Source organism: Rhinoraja longicauda, chromosome 6 (assembly GCF_053455715.1).
Source record: "Rhinoraja longicauda isolate Sanriku21f chromosome 6, sRhiLon1.1, whole genome shotgun sequence".
Classification (NCBI taxonomy): domain Eukaryota; kingdom Metazoa; phylum Chordata; class Chondrichthyes; order Rajiformes; family Arhynchobatidae; genus Rhinoraja; species Rhinoraja longicauda.
In genome coordinates this window covers 73,109,231-73,127,023 of record NC_135958.1, presented here as the reverse complement: position 1 = coordinate 73,127,023, position 17,793 = coordinate 73,109,231, and the positions used below count along the sequence as shown (strand labels likewise).

General features: G+C 37.6%; 1 protein-coding gene across 1 annotated transcript in view; it reads left to right on the top strand.

The window, feature by feature from the left end:
* The window catches only part of LOC144594596 (E3 ubiquitin-protein ligase rnf213-alpha-like), a 117,918-nt gene that overhangs the window by 42,402 nt on the left and 57,723 nt on the right, over positions 1–17,793 (top strand). The window contains 10 exon segments of the mRNA XM_078401341.1: positions 1,891–2,108; positions 2,935–3,072; positions 4,579–4,743; positions 5,140–6,316; positions 7,762–7,952; positions 9,398–9,553; positions 9,793–13,389; positions 13,817–13,953; positions 14,838–14,933; positions 16,304–16,422. Of these exon segments, the coding sequence (XP_078257467.1) occupies positions 1,891–2,108; positions 2,935–3,072; positions 4,579–4,743; positions 5,140–6,316; positions 7,762–7,952; positions 9,398–9,553; positions 9,793–13,389; positions 13,817–13,953; positions 14,838–14,933; positions 16,304–16,422 (5,994 nt within the window).

Genomic DNA, 17,793 nt, shown 5'->3' with positions numbered 1-17,793 from the left:
TTACGGTTCTAGACACTGGACTTAGATGCAGGAGCTCTTATAGTGCAGAAAAATTCAACCAGACCAGATTTTAAAACCAGGGTTTAAATGAAAAAGGCTTTTATTGAGCGCTTGGGACTATTGTCCATGAATACTTATACAGTTCTATAAGACATGTCTATAAAACACATACCGAATCACATGAATACTTATAACTATGAATCATAAAACACACACAGTTCTACAAGACATATACACGACTGTAAGATGGGGAACGTACGACACATCGCAAAATTGACCAACACATATTTTAATAGACACCCAATGTTTATTCACAACCACCCTCCCCTCTACACTAAACTATGTCCAGGATATGTAGGATTTCGAGTACATGCTCACCATGGGGCTATTACTGGGGTTACTGGCTGTTCGTTTTGCAGTATTTCTTCTCGAGTTGCGTGCCTGTTCCTCTCTCTTGCATCCGTTCTTCTTGCCTGTCGTTTCTTCCTCCTGCATTCGTTTGACTTCCTTCTGACTTGCCTGCTTGCGTTCCTTGCAGGTTTTCTTCTCGACTTCAGTTGACTTCGAACCCGGTTTTCTCTGCGCTTCTTGACTTAACTTTTTCACCCAAAAGTAGTGGCCAGTTATACTATTTCTGACCCGTCCTATCTCCCGCCAGATCTTGGAATCTCTTTGTTCAAAAAGATAAGTATGAGTTTTCTTCTGATCTGCGCTTATGTTCGGGGATACCGGGGATGGCCAGACGGTGTTAATTGGGATTTCGTTGTGAGGTGATGGGTGTTAACTGGTTTCCCATCACCTACCAGGTAGTTTTCTATGGGCTATTGTGCCCCCTCACTGAGATGAACTGTTTAGGTCGGCTTGGGGCATTGTGAGTATGCTGATGTCAGCGCCCCAGTGTCTGGACTCCGACCTGGTTTCGTAGGTTTCTGCATGGCCAATACCCATCCTTTGTTCTGGCCGTGGCTTTGCAGAAACCTAGAGACTGGGTTGTAAGGTTTTTACTTTTTGTGGCTGGTCACGAGGTCCTGCGGCCATTTTAGGACCCACGGATTGTGACATCCTTTGTTAATCTGACCGCAGCCTTTCTCCGCTATCAGCCCCAGTCTCTCGTTTAAAATGTCCAAACTGCAGCTCTTTGGTTTGGTGTTGCTTTCCAAATGAGGGAAAACTTCTCAAATCTTACAAACCTCTTAAAGCCCTCCAGTCCCTGTCTCTTTCAGCAAATTCAGCAAATTATTACATAATATTTTAATAAAAATATTTCTCAAAATGGCTTAGTTTTTTTATTGCTTAGATTCTCTAATCATAAACGACATTTAGAATCGGTCGAAAAGGCTATCTGATGTAACATTCTGGCAAAATATCCAGCAGTTTGTTCGTTTCCACCATTTGTAGCCAAGTTAGCTCTGGCTTGCTAATCACTTTCATAAAATGACTCCAGCAGCATAAATAGGGGAATGTTAGGCACCCTGTAGCCACAGAGGTTAAGTGTATTTTTAGGCATTCTGAGAGTGACAAAAGTGAGACGCTGCCAACTCTTGGGAGTGTGGAAACCAGAAAAAGAATGTCATATATTTTAGGAGAAATTGCTTCAAGAAGGCAGAGCAAGTAGAGCTTGTGACAACAGTACAAGCTTATACCCAATTCTCACCTGCCATAAAGAGATGAGCTATATAGGTGAAACTCTAATAATGTCATATGGATTGAAAGTAAATGTAACTTGTTCTTAATTTCATTAATTTTAGGGTCCCTAAGCTGCAGATAAATATATTGTAGTTAAAAACAAAAATCTTTTTGGGCGTAATAATTCCGTTTTACAATGCTTAGATTTCTCTGGTGATCAGTGCAAAAGATTTTTTGTCTTTTTTTCTTTTTCTTCTTTACCAGATGTAACTGAGTTGAAAGTGTTTGTTGACCTGGCTTTAATCTCAGCTGGTGAAAATGATCTTGATGTTGATCGTGTGGCTTGCTTTCATGATGCTGTATTGGGCTACTCATCGTTGCTGTTTGAAATAAAGCCACAAGCTGGATTTGATGACTTCATGCATTGTGTACAGAAATTGTGGAACGCTTTAGATAATGACCTGGATCTTACCAAGAAGCTGGTAAATTTAACCATGGGTTTCAGCATAATTGTGCACAATATTTGGTTTACAAATGGCTTTTTGTTCAGCTGTGTGTCTTGGGTAACAAGTTTTTTTTACAAAATGTAATTTTGAGCATTGCATGCTCTGTTTAACAATATTCCGGTTTGTTTGAATTATAGGAGTGCTAAATACCATCAGAATTTTTTAAAGCTTGAATTTACACATGGGCATATCAATATTTCTTTTAAATGCATTAAAAGCTACCCTGTCAGATATAGTTGTGCATTGACCCACCTAGGAATGGTGATTTGAGAGGTATTTGGAGTTAAACCTGTGGATTGGAATACTTTAATGATGCAACCAAGGTTAGAGAAAGGAGGACAAATACAAAATGAAACTCCCATTTATCTTGTATCAAAACACACTATAACAAGAGCTTTCACCAGTCGTTCCTTTCTCTCACCATTTTTTTATGGCTTCATGACTGGCATTAAATTTTGTCAAGAAACAGACAATGTAGAGGAACAATACAATTTTTCTTGAATTCTGCATTATAAATGTTTAATAAAACATGGAAGTAGAGAGTGGAGAGATTTTATGTGAAATATCCTTCAGTAGTGTAATCACTGTTGCATTGGAGAATTTAATTTGAGCATAGATAGCAAGGAGATCAATGGCTGAATTTTGCTTTGCAAATGGAAATTGATTAACTTTTTTCACTGAATCACATTTGTGAATATTAATAAGAGCGTTGAAGAATACACAAGATGAACCAATAGTGTACTGTCCAAATCGTCTGTTTGCAAGTTTGCTTTGAAGGTAACTTTTTTTTGTCCACTTTCAGCAAGATTCAGCTCGGCATTTGGAATGGCTGAAAACTGTGAAGGAAAGCCATGGGTCTATAGAACAATCATCACTTTCATTGGCTTCAGCTATAAACAGCAGTGGAATTTATATCATCAATTCTCAAGGGAAAAACAAGGTATTGCAGAGCAGCGATGCTGGTAAAATGTTCCACAATATACTTGATAATATTAATGTTAGCAAATTGTTATACTCTCTTTTTTAATACTACAAGGAGCCAACTTTTTAGGATGATTTTTATGAACATTATAAATAGAAACACCCCCTCATTCCCAAGGATCTAATGATTGTATACTTGTCTTCATCTGTTGGGGCAGTGAGTATAAAAGTCAGGAAGCCATGTTGGACTGAGTCCAAGCCGAGGCTCCTTTAGCTATGAAACCAAAGCTCCTTTAGCTATGAAAATCAAATTGTACTTGCTACTCGAAATGAAATTTCCCCAGAGTTCTAGCCAATCTCAGAAAGACACTATTACTTTTATACCCCAATACCCTGCATGAACCAGTACATTAAGATCCTTCTCTACGCCACCATTTGCTAGTTTACTCAGTATTTAACATGGGTCATAGGGTATGTTTAGCTTCTTTTCTTACCAAAGTGCATAATCTGATAGTTTCTCACATTCCTTACACCACAGCTTTAAGCACTTGTGTAATCTAGCACCTGCTGAGTTACTCCAGCATTTTGTGAATAAATCGATTTGTACCAGCATCTGCAGTTATTTTCTTATACTTGTGTAATCTATCTGTATATCTTTGAAACTCTCCTTGCAGCTCATTTTTCCACCAAAATTTACATCATCAGCCAATCTGTTGATGTTATATTCTATTAATTTGTGTTAATATATAAATTGTGGACAACTGAGATCATTATGGCAACCAACTTGATTGCCAACTTGAAAAAGGCATATATTCCAACTATGTTTTGTCCTATCCTCAGCCTTCCTTCCCTGATAATGTTGCCACCTATCTCATCAACAGAATTTATGAATTTCGTTATAAAATTCATGTCCTAATATGCTATTGCTCCTTCAAAAACACACTCAAAATGATCAAATGCAATTTTCCTTTCTAATATATTAAGTCCGCCCAATTAAATTACAATTTTTCAAGTGTTTTATTCTCATATGCAACAAATGTCATGCTAACTCATCTTTGGCTCCATAGTTTTACTCTTCCTGTCTTCCAATTTTCTAAATCTGCTGCAGTCAAACTAATTTTGAAAGTTCAACATTAATGCATCGCAATTTAATGTGTTCACTGTTATTTAAACCACTTTGTTAAAAATGTAGTGAGGAAGGTTGTCAAAGGATACAACAGGATGTAGATTGGGTGGAAATATAAGCTGTGAGATGGCACATATATATATACTTGAGTGTACTTGTTGCAATCATTGTGACTGCCCTTGTTCTCGCAGTAGGCCAGAAACTGCATCCTCGGGTACTGCCCCTCCCTCCAGCAGAGTCTGAGATATTTACGTAGATATGGAATGATATCATTAGTTGAAGCCTTACCTGTGACAAGCATTTTTAGAGTTCCCTACGTGTATTCAGTATCAAGCTCTTCCAAGTGAAAGAAACTATTGTGCACCTCTCAGTGCTTCATTATTTTCAATTTTTGCACAGCTTTCTTTGGGTTCAGCAATTGTATTAAAACTGCCAGAGGCTCATGGTGACAATGAAGAGTTACGAAGTTACACTCTTGAAGACCTAAAAGAACTGCAGAATAAACTCATGCTGATGTCAGGCAAGGGAGATCATGGCCGGAATGAAGTGGACAGATTCGTAGAGGTAACTGGCTACTATAATGCATTCACATATCTATAGTGGGAAGCACAGCAGTGAAACACTTATTAGTCTTTGAATAAAAATGAACTTTATATATGGCATATCTGATTGAAGTTTTAATGTGGTGCAATAATATCTTCAGTGATTACAGAATTGATATTATTTCAATACACTGAGACCCTGAGGTCTTCGCTACAATGCTGAACATGAAAATCCTTGAGCATTCACTCATGCTGAGAACTTCTGATAACACAACTGCACTATATAATTAAACATTTCAATTGTAAATAAAGGCAAAGATAACATTTAAGATCTTGTAATTTATGTTTGCATATATCCATATGATTTTACTTGTCATCATTTTATTTGCAGACCATAATGAATATATTTTGTGTGCAGGTATTTGCCAATGTCCAAAGACTTGCAATGTCATTCATCAGTCTGTTTTCTGCTGGCAACATGCTCTTTAGGAACTGGAAAATAGAAGTGTATTGTTCAAGAAAGTGTGAGGCTTGCTTGATAATCGATTTAAATCTAAAGGAAGTGCGTATTATTAAAGCTGTTGGAAAAGTCACCGATCAACTTCCCATTCTTTGTAAAAAGATGGAAGCCTATCTGGAAATATGGAAGCAGTATATGGATCAGCAAAGGTCCCGGTACTATTATTTAAACTTCTACACAGCTGAACAAATTGTTTACCTCAGTACCCAATTATTTAACCGCAACTGTACCAGACTAGATGTTCTGATGATGTTGTCATTCATTAAACCCAACTGTACTGCCTGCGACCTAGAAGTAGCTCAACATAAACTTTTTGATGGAGAAACAAGCGCAGGACATCGCCCATTAGTTGACAGGAAGAGTTGTGTCCAACCTTTTATGATGAGACAAGTAGATATTCAAGACATAGCCATGGAAGAAACAATGGATTTGGTGTGGAAGCAATATATGGAAAACATGACTTATTTTCTGTCCAACTGTCTTGATGTCAGCACACTTGGTAAACTTCTTGAAAATGTTGCTGACATGAAACAAACTGTTACAAGGACAATTCCACCTGGCTTTCAGAAAGGTCAACCTAATCTTGTTGTTTGTCCACATTCTGAAGTGCTTACATCTGCTTTGTGCATTTACATGCATTCCAGTAATCAGCCATTGCCTACTTACGATGAAGTACTTATTTGCACAGCTGATACCACATATGAACAAGTAGAGCTTTTCCTGAGACGGTGCCTGACTTCTGGCTGCACACATTCCAAGATCTATTCTCTGCTGTATGCAGATGAACTAACTTATGATGTTAGTGTAAGGTTTGAAGAATTGTTCAAAAGTCTGGAGTTGAAAAGTCAGTCAGATCATTATAAATTGGTGATATTGTGCAATAGTGATAGGGAACACTGCTATATTCCAACAGCGTTGAGTCGACACAAGTTGCATATGATTCCGCAACAACCTTTAGAAAAAATCCAGAGTTATCTCGAAAATCATTACAGAGTTTCAACTAATTCATCAGCGGCAACTGTCTTTAGAGATGGAATGTTTGTGAGGATCATATCTTCAAACAGAGCTGGTGTTGGTAAGTTCCCATGCAATGAAAAAGATATGACTAAACATTGATGAAGATTTTCTTCATTTTTGCTGGCTGTAAAGCATTATGTGAAACTAGACCATGTGGACCCGTTGGACCCGTTGGTCCTTGTAGAGGGGGAACAGGGAAGGGAAGAGGGTGTCGTCACTGAGTGAGCCCTGGACTCAAAGCCTCTCCAATATTGGTGTAGCACCCTCAACCCCCCCACTCGATCCCCCTTATTCCCCCCACTGACCCACTCCATCCCCCCTACCCCACCCCTATGTCCCTCCCCTGCCCCCCACCCCCACTCCCCCGTCCTGTCTCCACCCCCACCCCCAATCCCCACCCCTATTCCCCCTCTCCTGACCCCCACTCTCCCCTCCTCCCCACCCCACTCTCTCCTGCCCCCCACTGTCCCCCTTCCCTCCCATGCCCCCACCCCCACTCTCCCCGACCCCCACCCCCACTCTCCCCTCCCCCCACTCTCCCCGCCCCAATCTCCCCTCCCCCCCACCCCCACTCTCCCCCTCCTCCCCCCACCCCCACTCTCCCCCTACCCCCACCCTCCCCCTACCCCCAGCCTCCCCTCCACCCACTCAGCCGCCATGCCCACTCCCCTCCGTTGAGCCGTTGGCTGCGAAAGGCCCGTGCGTTCAACGCTGACTGCCGACCTGCGAGTCTCTGCCGGGGAGGGGCCGAGGAGAGGGGGGAGGTGAGAAGGGAGGAGAGGGGCGAGGGAAGGACTGAGGCCAGGTGGGCGGCGGCGCTGCCAGCGGCCATCTTGTTTTGGCGAGTGAGGAGCAAATGAAGTAGAACGTGGAGCATTGTGAGGTCATACGCTGAGGAGTTTCAGGAAATAGGTTAGAAAGTGAATTTTTAAACTTTAAAATGTCTAAAAATGTAGCTTCAATTTGAATGAGAGTTGTTAGAGATTATGCCCAGGATAATGGTGAGTAAGGTGGTGCAAACATTGTGGCGCTATGGTGTACCGTTTAGGCTGTGCGAAGCACCAAAGTTATGGTGCACACACATACACACGGACAGATAGTTTTAGAGATAGATAGATAGATAGATAGATAGATGGATGGATGGATGGATGGGTGGGTGGGTGGGTGGATGGATGGATGGATGGATGGATGGGTGGGTGGGTGGGTGGATGGGTGGGTGGAACCGTAGATCAGTACAATCTGTAATTTTTACTGAAGAGCTAAAGAATTCTGCTGACATATGTAAAGTAAAGATGTGTTTGTATATGGTTTGATTAATACTGATCTTCATAAATTATTGTGAATAATTAAGCACATCATCAATCAAAGAGAAAACAAACTTGCTGTTGAAAATGATCTGACTTTGCTCTGGCAATAAGCAGTTTCTGAGTTGGATTGGGCAGCTGGAATGATTTTATTTTTCATTTAAATTGAGACTTATTTTTAAACTTTTTTCTCTAAAAGGAAAATCACTATATGTGAAGAGATTACATGAAAAATTAAAGAAACAATCTGGAAAAGATAACTTGTTGAAAACCATCCATCTCTTAGAACCACAGGTTGATGAAAATAAAGTTCTCCAAGCTCTCTTTTCATGTATAAAATCATCAAAGGAGAACCAGCCTCTGATATTTCACTTTGATATCGCTTCTACTGTAAGTTTGATTTTACCAGATGTGGTTTTAAGTGTTCAATTGTGATGAATTTTTAGATTAAAAAACTTGTATTTACAACAGCAATATATATATATTTTCTTTGCTTAACAATTACTTAATATTTTGGAAAGTACTTATATAAAGAAACATTTGTTATTATGGATCCTGAAGGAATATATGTGGTAATTTTGACATATTGCGTGCAAATAGGTTTGCAATCTGGATCAACAATAAATATTAATACTGTTTAAAATAACGTAATAAATTTAAATATTAAATACATTTTCACGGTTTATAGAACACTGAAATAATCACGCCTGAAAATAGCGGGAAAAAATTATACGGGTGACAAACAAGTTTCTCTGCTTGTACTCTGCATTGCAAATGTTGCAGATACTTTTACCATTACTATAAAGCCAGAAAATGCTGCGAACTTTGTCAGATCAGACTACATCCATGGAAAGAAAAATAGTTGATATTTCAGATCATGTGCCCTTAACGAGAACTAGAAAGTGAGATTAAAAAACTCATAGAGGCAGGATCTTCCACCTTAAACTGTTTCCATCCATACGTTCTTTGGAACCTATCACTTTGACCAACTAGAAGGTATTTATTCACAAAATGCTAGAGTAACTCAGCAGGTCAGGCAGCATCTCAGGAGAGAAGGAATGGGTGACGTTTCGGGTCGAGACCCTTCTTCAGACTGATTTGACCAACTATATGTCCATTTGTCCAAAGTCTGCTCATGTGGATTGATGCCAAAACTTCTGTGAACCACTTGGGTTGTTTTATTGCATTAAAAAAAACTAGGCAGCTTCGCTATGTTCCTAAAATAGTACAAAATCAACTCGGCAAGTACTTAAGCATGTTTTGAAAACCACTGAATTAGTTGGACAGAACTGACTTTTCAGTCCAAAGAAGGGTCTCGACCCAAAATGTCACCTATCCATGTTCTCCAGAGCTGCTGCCTGACCTGCTGAGTTACTCCAACACTTTGTGTCCTTTTGTGACCCATTCTAATGGCTTAGTTTCTCCAAGTGCTCCTTAACTATTCTTTGTTATATATTTCAATAACTTAACCACAACAGAGAATGAAAACCCTTGTAATACTGTTTATGTAACTCTAAATATATTTTTAATTTCTGTTGGTTAAAAATGCAGTAACAGGCCTATTGCTTTGAAAGAAATGAAATGACCATGAGTTTTACTGTTGGAAACAAACCGGTTGCATTTGTGTCATTTGCAAATGTCTATGAAACAAATAATGATTTATGGTTTTTGAATAGACAGTCAGATATTTTAATTTCCCAGTTTAATGAATGTGTTTATGAAAGGAAAAGAAATGCAACTGGCCTTGATTTGCATTCGACAATACTTTTCACATAGTATATGATTTTTATCTTGAATAATAGTCTTACTTAGTAACAGAAATATTTTTCTTTCAGGTACAGAAAGGATTATATGAATTTATTTTCAAACTATTTATCCTGCAATATTTAATGGGCACCGATGAAAAATTGTGGAAGTGCAGTCAAAGACATTTGTACATTGTGGAAATGCTTAAGGGATCTGGATTTCTTCCCAGAATGCGAGCAAGACATGTACGTAATGAAATGTATTGGTAGGAAGAGGCAGACAGGAATTATTTTCAAAAATATATTTAAAAGATTGAATTCTATTTGTGCAATTAAAATAAATCAATTTTTATTGGGTATCTTTTTATAAAGTATAGAAAATGTTGCCAGAAGCTATAAAAAAAAAACAGCAGATGGAAGAGACATGAGTAAGTATTGTTTCCAACTAGAAACTGTTTTAATTCAATTATATTTTATTATTTCAGAGTGCACAGGTGGCAAATTACAATTTTCTAGATGTCTTCCCAAAAGTGTACTGTAGACCGCCAAAAGAAGTACTTGAAGAAGAAGTAAGGAAGTCTGAAACTCTGTCATGGAATGGGAATGGTATTGATCCTCTCATGAATGAGAAAGAATTTCAAAGTGAATCATTTCAAAGACCGTATCAATATCTCAGAAAATTTAAAAACAATCAGACCGTGGATAACTTTATTTACCAAGGAACTATTGAAGGCAGCCATGTTGAATGCTTGCAGTTGTTTCTAATCTATTCTGGGGTAATGGATCCTTCATGGTCTGAGTTACGGAATTTTGCCTGGTTTCTTAACCTGCAGTTGAAGGACTGTGAAACTTCTGTGTTTTGTAACTTTGATTTCATCCAAGATACTCTACAAGGCTTTAAAGATTTTGTTGTTAACTTCATGATTTTGATGGCAAAAGATTTTGCAACACCATCTCTTAACATCTCAGACCAGAGCCCAGGAATTCCAGTTTCAAACTTAAATGGTGCTTCTGAAGAAGACATTGCACCATTTCTTTTGAGAAAAAAGTGGGAATCCGAGCCACATCCTTACATTTTCTTTAATGACGATCACATATCTATGTCTTTCATTGGTTTTCATCTCCAAGAAAATGGGCGAGGTGGCATTGATGCTATTGACCCATCAAATGGCAATATTATTAAACCAAATGTAATGACCCGTCAGCTGTATCAAGGTTTGCTGCTACAAAAAGTCCTGTTCAACATTCATTTTGATGAGCTTCGACGGAGTGAAAAGATTGAGAGACTTTGCATGGTACTGGGCATTCAGCAGCTAATCGATCCCGATGAAACCTACGAGTTGACCACAGACAATATTTTAAAAATTCTTGCCATTCACATGAGATTCAGGTGTGGCATTCCTGTGATCATCATGGGAGAGACTGGGTGTGGTAAAACAAGGCTGATCAAATTCTTGTGTGAGTTACGGAAAATTGGTGCTGACACAGAGAACATGAAGTTAGTGAAAGTGCATGGTGGAACAACTGCAGATGTAATTTATTCAAAAATTAAAGAAGCAGAAGCCCTTGCAATATACAATAAGCAGGAGTTTGATATTGACACCATCCTCTTTTTTGATGAAGCCAATACAAGTGAAGCTGTTAGCTGCATTAAGGAAGTTGTTTGTGACCATATGATTGAAGGCGTTCCTTTAAGTCCCAATACAGGCTTGCAGATAATTGCAGCATGCAATCCTTACAGAAAACACACAGATGAAATGATAAAGCGTTTGGAGTCAGCTGGGCTAGGCTACCGTGTCCGAGCAGATGAAACTGAAGATAAATTGGGATGCATTCCTTTGAGGCAACTTGTCTATCGTGTGCAAGCTTTGCCTCCTAGTATGATACCATTAGTGTGGGATTTTGGGCAACTTGATGATCGCACTGAGAAGATGTACATCCAGCAAATTGTCCAAAGGTTGACCCAGTCCATTTCAGTTTCCTCTCTCAATATTAAATGCATGGTGGATACTTTGTCAGCTTCACAAAATTTCATGAGATGCCAGCAAGACGAGTGCAGTTTTGTAAGCCTTCGAGATGTGGAAAGATGTATGAAAGTGTTTGTTTGGTTTTACAACAATCGCAACATGCTATTGGACAATTTGGAACAATTTCTACAAGATGATGACAATGAAGAGGTATCCATTCCATCAAGTGATGACAACTGGCCTTTTGTGTTGGCACTTGGAGTTTGTTATCATGCATGTTTGGAAAACAAGGATGTTTATCGTAGGGCCATCTGCCATCATCTGCCTTCACCATATGATGATCCTTCAACATTTTCACAGCAACTTGAGCTCTTCCAAGATCTTTTACTAAGTGGTGCACCCCTGCGAGAAACAATTGCCAGGAATTCTGCATTAAAGGAGAACGTTTTCATGATGGTCATTTGCATTGAACTTAAAATCCCTCTTTTCTTGGTTGGAAAGCCTGGCAGCTCCAAATCTCTTGCAAAAACAATTGTAGCAGATGCAATGCAGGGCAAATCAGCACATTCTGAATTATATAAAAAACTAAAACAGATCCATTTAGTGTCTTTCCAGTGTAGTCCTCATTCCACCTCTGAAGGAATAATCAATACATTTAAGCAGTGTGCACGCTTCCAAGAAGGGAAGAACCTAGATGAATATGTTTCTGTTGTGGTCTTGGATGAAATTGGTCTTGCAGAAGATTCTCCAAAAATGCCACTAAAAGCTCTTCATCCACTCTTAGAAGATGGATGCATTGACGATGACCCTGCTAAACATAAAAAAGTAGGTTTCGTTGGAATATCTAACTGGGCTCTCGATCCTGCCAAAATGAATAGAGGGATTTTTGTATCGCGAGGGGATCCTGACAAAGAGGAATTGATTGAAAGTGCCAAAGGAATCAGTTCTTCTGACCCAATGATACAAAAAAAAGTGAAAGGATCATTTGTGAACTTTGCAGATGCGTATCTAAAAATTTGTAAACAACAAGCTAAAGAGTTTTTTGGACTACGTGACTATTACAGTTTAATAAAAATGGTCTTTTCACTTTCGAAAACCTCCAAATCAGAACCAACCCCAGAGCAGTTGGCCGAGATTGTGCTGCGTAACTTTAGTGGAAGCGATGATGTTAATGTTATGGTTGTTTTCAAGTCTGTACTTAAGAATATTTCTCATGACAGCATCAACACATTGGATCTGATCAAATGCAACATATATGCTGCAGATTCTCATGATATGGAGTGTCGGTACCTTCTTATTCTTACCAAAAATTTTGCAGCTCTTCAAATACTTCAACAAGTGTTTTTTGCCAATCAACATCAGCCTGAGATAATCTTTGGGTCTAGTTTTCCAAAAGATCAGGATTATACTCAGATTTGCAGAAACATCAACCGTGTTAAGATTTGCATGGAAACTGGGCAAATGGTAGTTCTGTTAAATCTGCAGAATCTTTATGAAAGTCTTTACGATGCATTGAATCAATATTACGTGTACCTTGGAGGACAAAAATATGTGGATTTAGGATTGGGGACTCACAGAGTCAAATGCAGAGTCCATCCAAAGTTCAGACTGATAGTTATAGAGGAGAAGGAAGTAGTCTACCGAGAGTTTCCAATTCCACTGATCAATAGACTTGAGAAGCATTATCTTGATATTAACACGGTCCTTGACAGAGAGCAAAGAAGTGCTGTAAACTGCATTGAAAAGTGGGTGCAGAGGTTCACAGCAGTCAGATCCCAAAATGTTTCAACCCATGGCAGGGAACAGAAATATGATCCATCTGATGTGTTTGTTGGCTATCACTCTGACACATGTGCATCTGTTGTTTTAAAAATAACACAAAGCTTGAAGCAGAATCAAAGATCTTGGGAAAATGTTCTCAATGAAGCACAATGGGTGCTACTGAATTGCGCCACCCCGGATTCCGTGGTTCGTTTAACTAATTCTGAACTTCATGCACACGAGACTAATGTGGTTGTGCAGAAATACTTCGAAGAACAGCATCACGATTCTCTTGCAGATTTCATCCATTCGCATATCAAACCTGGAGTTCAGACCTGCGCAGTTTTCACTGAGGTACTGTAATTTTTATGTCAAATATAATTTGCTATGTTATAACAGTGACATTAGATTACTTTTTCGATTACTAGATCAGTTTGCAACTCTAGCCATACTGAAAATCTACTGAGTTACCTGTAGATTTACCGTCTCCATAATGTTTGAGAACTTTGTTTCTTCAGGCAAGCTTAAAAGTTAGAATCCTTTTTGGTATTGGAATTTAATTTTTTTTCATCTCTTGGAAAACTGGATTTCATGCATATAATGTAACTGTATAAGATTCCTATTTCAAGCATGTTTCACTTGGGGTATGTCCACAATTTGAAGTAAAATTAAGAATGTTGAATCAGCTTACTAAGACCGTGCCTGGTTAGGAACACAGCAGGAACATATTTTAGTTATTGTATTCTTATCAATAATTAAAGAATGACATTCTTTGTTTTAGGTTACAACATATTCACGTCTTCTAACTGCTTCTGACATTGAATTCTTGCAAAGAGAAATAAGTGGCAGTGTTCAGAATATCTTCCTTTGCTCACTACAGCAGTTTGAAACAGAGCATTCATTTCTGAAGAAAATAAGGTTTGTTTAAAGTAAATGTCCAAATGAAATCAACAGTTTTCAAATTAGCAATAGCAGCCAAAAGCACCAAGAGCCGTTTTGTACCAGTATCACAATGTGCAGTTTTATTTTGCAGTGTGTGAAGACATTTTGAATTTCTAAATTTAGTTCTATTTTTATTTATGTATAATTTTTTATTTTGTTCAATGTTAGAAAGGGGGAGTGAGATTGTCAAAATAAACTATAAACAATAAAAACAGAAAATGCTGGAAACACTTAGCAGGTCAGATAGCACATCTATGTGCATAATTGTTGCCTGCCTTGCGGAGTGTTTCCAGCATCTTTTGTTTTTATTTCAGATTTGCAGCATCTTTGGCTTTTTCAAATTCACATCAGGAATGCAAATGTGTTTGGCTTCAAGTGACACAATGGAGTCTTATTCACAGTAACTTGGAATATCAAGATTTATCCTTTCAGCTCAATTATGCCCTTCACTATAGTCCAGCTGCCAGTAATCCATTAATGATTCTTGTGTTAAAGTGTAAAGGTAATAGTTTTGATGTCAGAGGACCCAGTGGAAGGAAGCATAAAGAAATCAAAGTCATATTTTATTCTTTTAAATACTGTACCTGATTAACAAATATAAATTATTATGTAAAAATGTACTCCCAAAAGTAATTTGAAATAAATTAAAATGATAATGTAACACTACATCACCATAAAGTCTGATATAGAGAAGGTTGCGATAATTGTTTTCTCTTCAATGCAGTTGGGAAGGATATCCAGATTAATATGTGTATTAATCAATATTTCTTCTGATAAAATCCACCTTAATCTTGTTTGCTTACAATTTAAATGTAAACAAATGCTGGCCAATTAAACATATTCAAATGTCTTGTTTCTAGGCACTGTATCGATTCTAGCCAGGGAAACACAATCTTGCTTATACAAACGGATTTTGAAAACAATTTACAGAGTGCTAATTTGATTGCTTCTGCCAAGTAAGTCCATGTCAGAGTTTTACCTTCACTTAAATTATTTTCTGCTTTTCTTTGTTGAGAAAATTTAAAGCAAGGTAATGCTGGTCATGAGATCTTCTTTCTTCCAACATGGTTACTGTTGTTGCAAAGATAGGTCAGTATGATTTATCATCTTTTAGACATACCTTGAAACCTTTAAAGAATGAATGCTACAGTGCAAAGTACTGTATTTCCATTTTAATTAGGCAAAATCTTTGATTAGTGAGAGTATACAACAATAGGAGGATGTCAAAGAAGGTAAAGTAAGTGGAAAAGATGAGTTTGAATTTGAGAATATGGAAGCATAGGACACTGTGCAATGAAAGGACTAAGAATATGTTAAAAAAAACACTCTAGGAATAGAGTACAAAGCTATTGCAATACTCTTGCAATAGAGTTCACAAAGATAGGAAGGAATGAAATGATGAAGAAAATTGAACCACAGGGAAGAGAATTAAATGGGAATCTTTGACAGATCAGAAGCCAATTTTGATCGTTAAAGGATGAGTGGTAGATGAGAGACTTGGTGCCTTTAGATAGTTACTTTTGGATAAACAGGAATTCATAACAGGTGGAAATTGCAAGGAAAGCTATTTGAACATTCCAATAGGATTCCAAAAGAATAGATGTAGATTCAACTGCCAATAAGGTTGATGGTAGTGAGGGTGGAGTGCATCCTGTCCAAGATGTCATCAGTATCAACCTGTATCACCTAGTATATAACACAGCCTAAACATTTAGCCACCTAAACCATGCCAGAACTCTCTTAAAATTATTTTGTTGTAGAAATCTTTTTTTTTTAAGATTAAATTAATATTTTCTGCCTTGATTTAGAAGTTGCAATACATTATTGTTCTTTCCTGGTACTGAATGACAGAAACATCTGTGATTGCATTTATAATGAATATATTTTAATTGCATTAACCATATATTGGATAGCTGTCAAAAACTATTATAAATTTTAATGTAATTAATATTTCCATCATTAATTCATGTTTTGTGCTGGGGTTTTTTCCATAAAAATACATTTAAGCAAGATTGTATAATTTTATATGGTAGTAAACTTTTTCCTCCCCGAACCTTTCCTTCCCGAAAATAATATGTTTTTGTCGTCATTCTTTCTAGGCACTGTACTTAGGAAATTAATATATTTGATTTTGTGTATTTTATTATACATGTTTCATAGTAGCAGCAGTTTACATTAACATTTGTAAAGGAATTATGCTTTGAATTTCCGGAGTGACTGTAATGATAGATGTTAAAAGTAGAAAATAATCCACAGAGAATCATAATGTCTTAAATGTTTGGGTTAGTTTATACATATTCTAATACAATTTGTGTTCTTTATGTAGGTATTCCACGCTAAATGAAATCAACATAAGCAAAAGTGACAATAGAACAGTCTACATTTATTTTCTCACTAAATTGCCAAGAATAGAAGGTGGACCAGCATACATAGGATTTCATGGAGGTACGAGTGATACTACACAGCTTTTAGTTTTTTTTATGTACCTTAAGTTAAAATTTAAAAAACATCTACTCCTGAGTTTAAAGTGGTCTTATGTGAAACAATACATAGTTCAATAGTAATTGCCTGCATGAGTAAATTGTTTTGTGACTTTATAGAGTGACATTTAACTAATCAAGATATGAAATATAACAGATCTTGCAACTGTTCACCAACTTACTGTGAATCCTGCCGTATTCTGCCTGAGAATTTGTCGCTGGCATCTTCAGTTGAAAGAAATGTGTCTTTAGTAAATTAATCCTCAAGTATTCATAGAAGAGTTCTATGTAATCAACCAATAATGTTCACACTGTGCACATTTACTTAAACACTCGGTCACCTCTTGTTTGTGGTCTCTCTTGGCCAAGCCTTCTCCATTCATTCAATTAGTTATTGGATTCAGACCACACTTTTCCAGGTCTCGGAGTTTTCAGAAAATCTTAAAACTTATCAAAGTGTGATTTGCTTGGAGATGGATCTCATCCATTTGTAGAACCCTCTTAACTATCGCCATTGGTGAGTTGGTATTTTTGCTGTGATTAATTCTCAAAGAACAAGTGCAGGAACAGTGATGCATTATTTGGTCCTTCATGATATATGACACAACTTCATTTATCCTCTTTTAACCCTTCCACCTCATATCCCTTTTACACATAATCGATCATTAATTTGTTGTTGTGGATATATCAAACTCTATTTTTCAGTTTGTTAACTTTATATCTGAGAGAGATGATTCTAAATTTTGCACATCCGGTACTTTTGGTATCTTGCAGTGAGGGTTTCTGTTTATTTGAACAGTTTAAATTCCACCTCCAGTTTAAATTCCATTTGGAATATTTTGGAGGACCAAGAACCAAGACCCTTGAAATTCCAGATTTCCAAACCATTTTTTTTGTTTGAAAAACGATTTGCTTCTTACCTTCCAGGTAGTTCTTGTATCAATGTCTTTATATTTGTGCTACTTTTAATGCATTCTTTGCCAAGGAATATTTAAATATCACAGATGGACAAATGATCACGTGTGATAATAGACAATAGACAATAGGTGCAGGAGTAGGCCATTCGGCCATTTGGCCCTTCGAGCCAGCACCGCCATTCATTGTGACCATGGCTGATCATCCACAATCAATAACCCGTGCCTGCCTTCTCCCCATACCCCTTGATTCCACTGGCCCCTAGAGCTCTATCTAACCCTCTCTTAAATCCATCCAGTGATTTGGCTTCCACTGCCCTCTGTGGCAGAGAATTCCACAAATTCACAACTCTCTGGGTGACACTGTATGACTATCTCATTAATTACATCTCGGCAAAAAAGTTAACAACTCAAATCCCTCA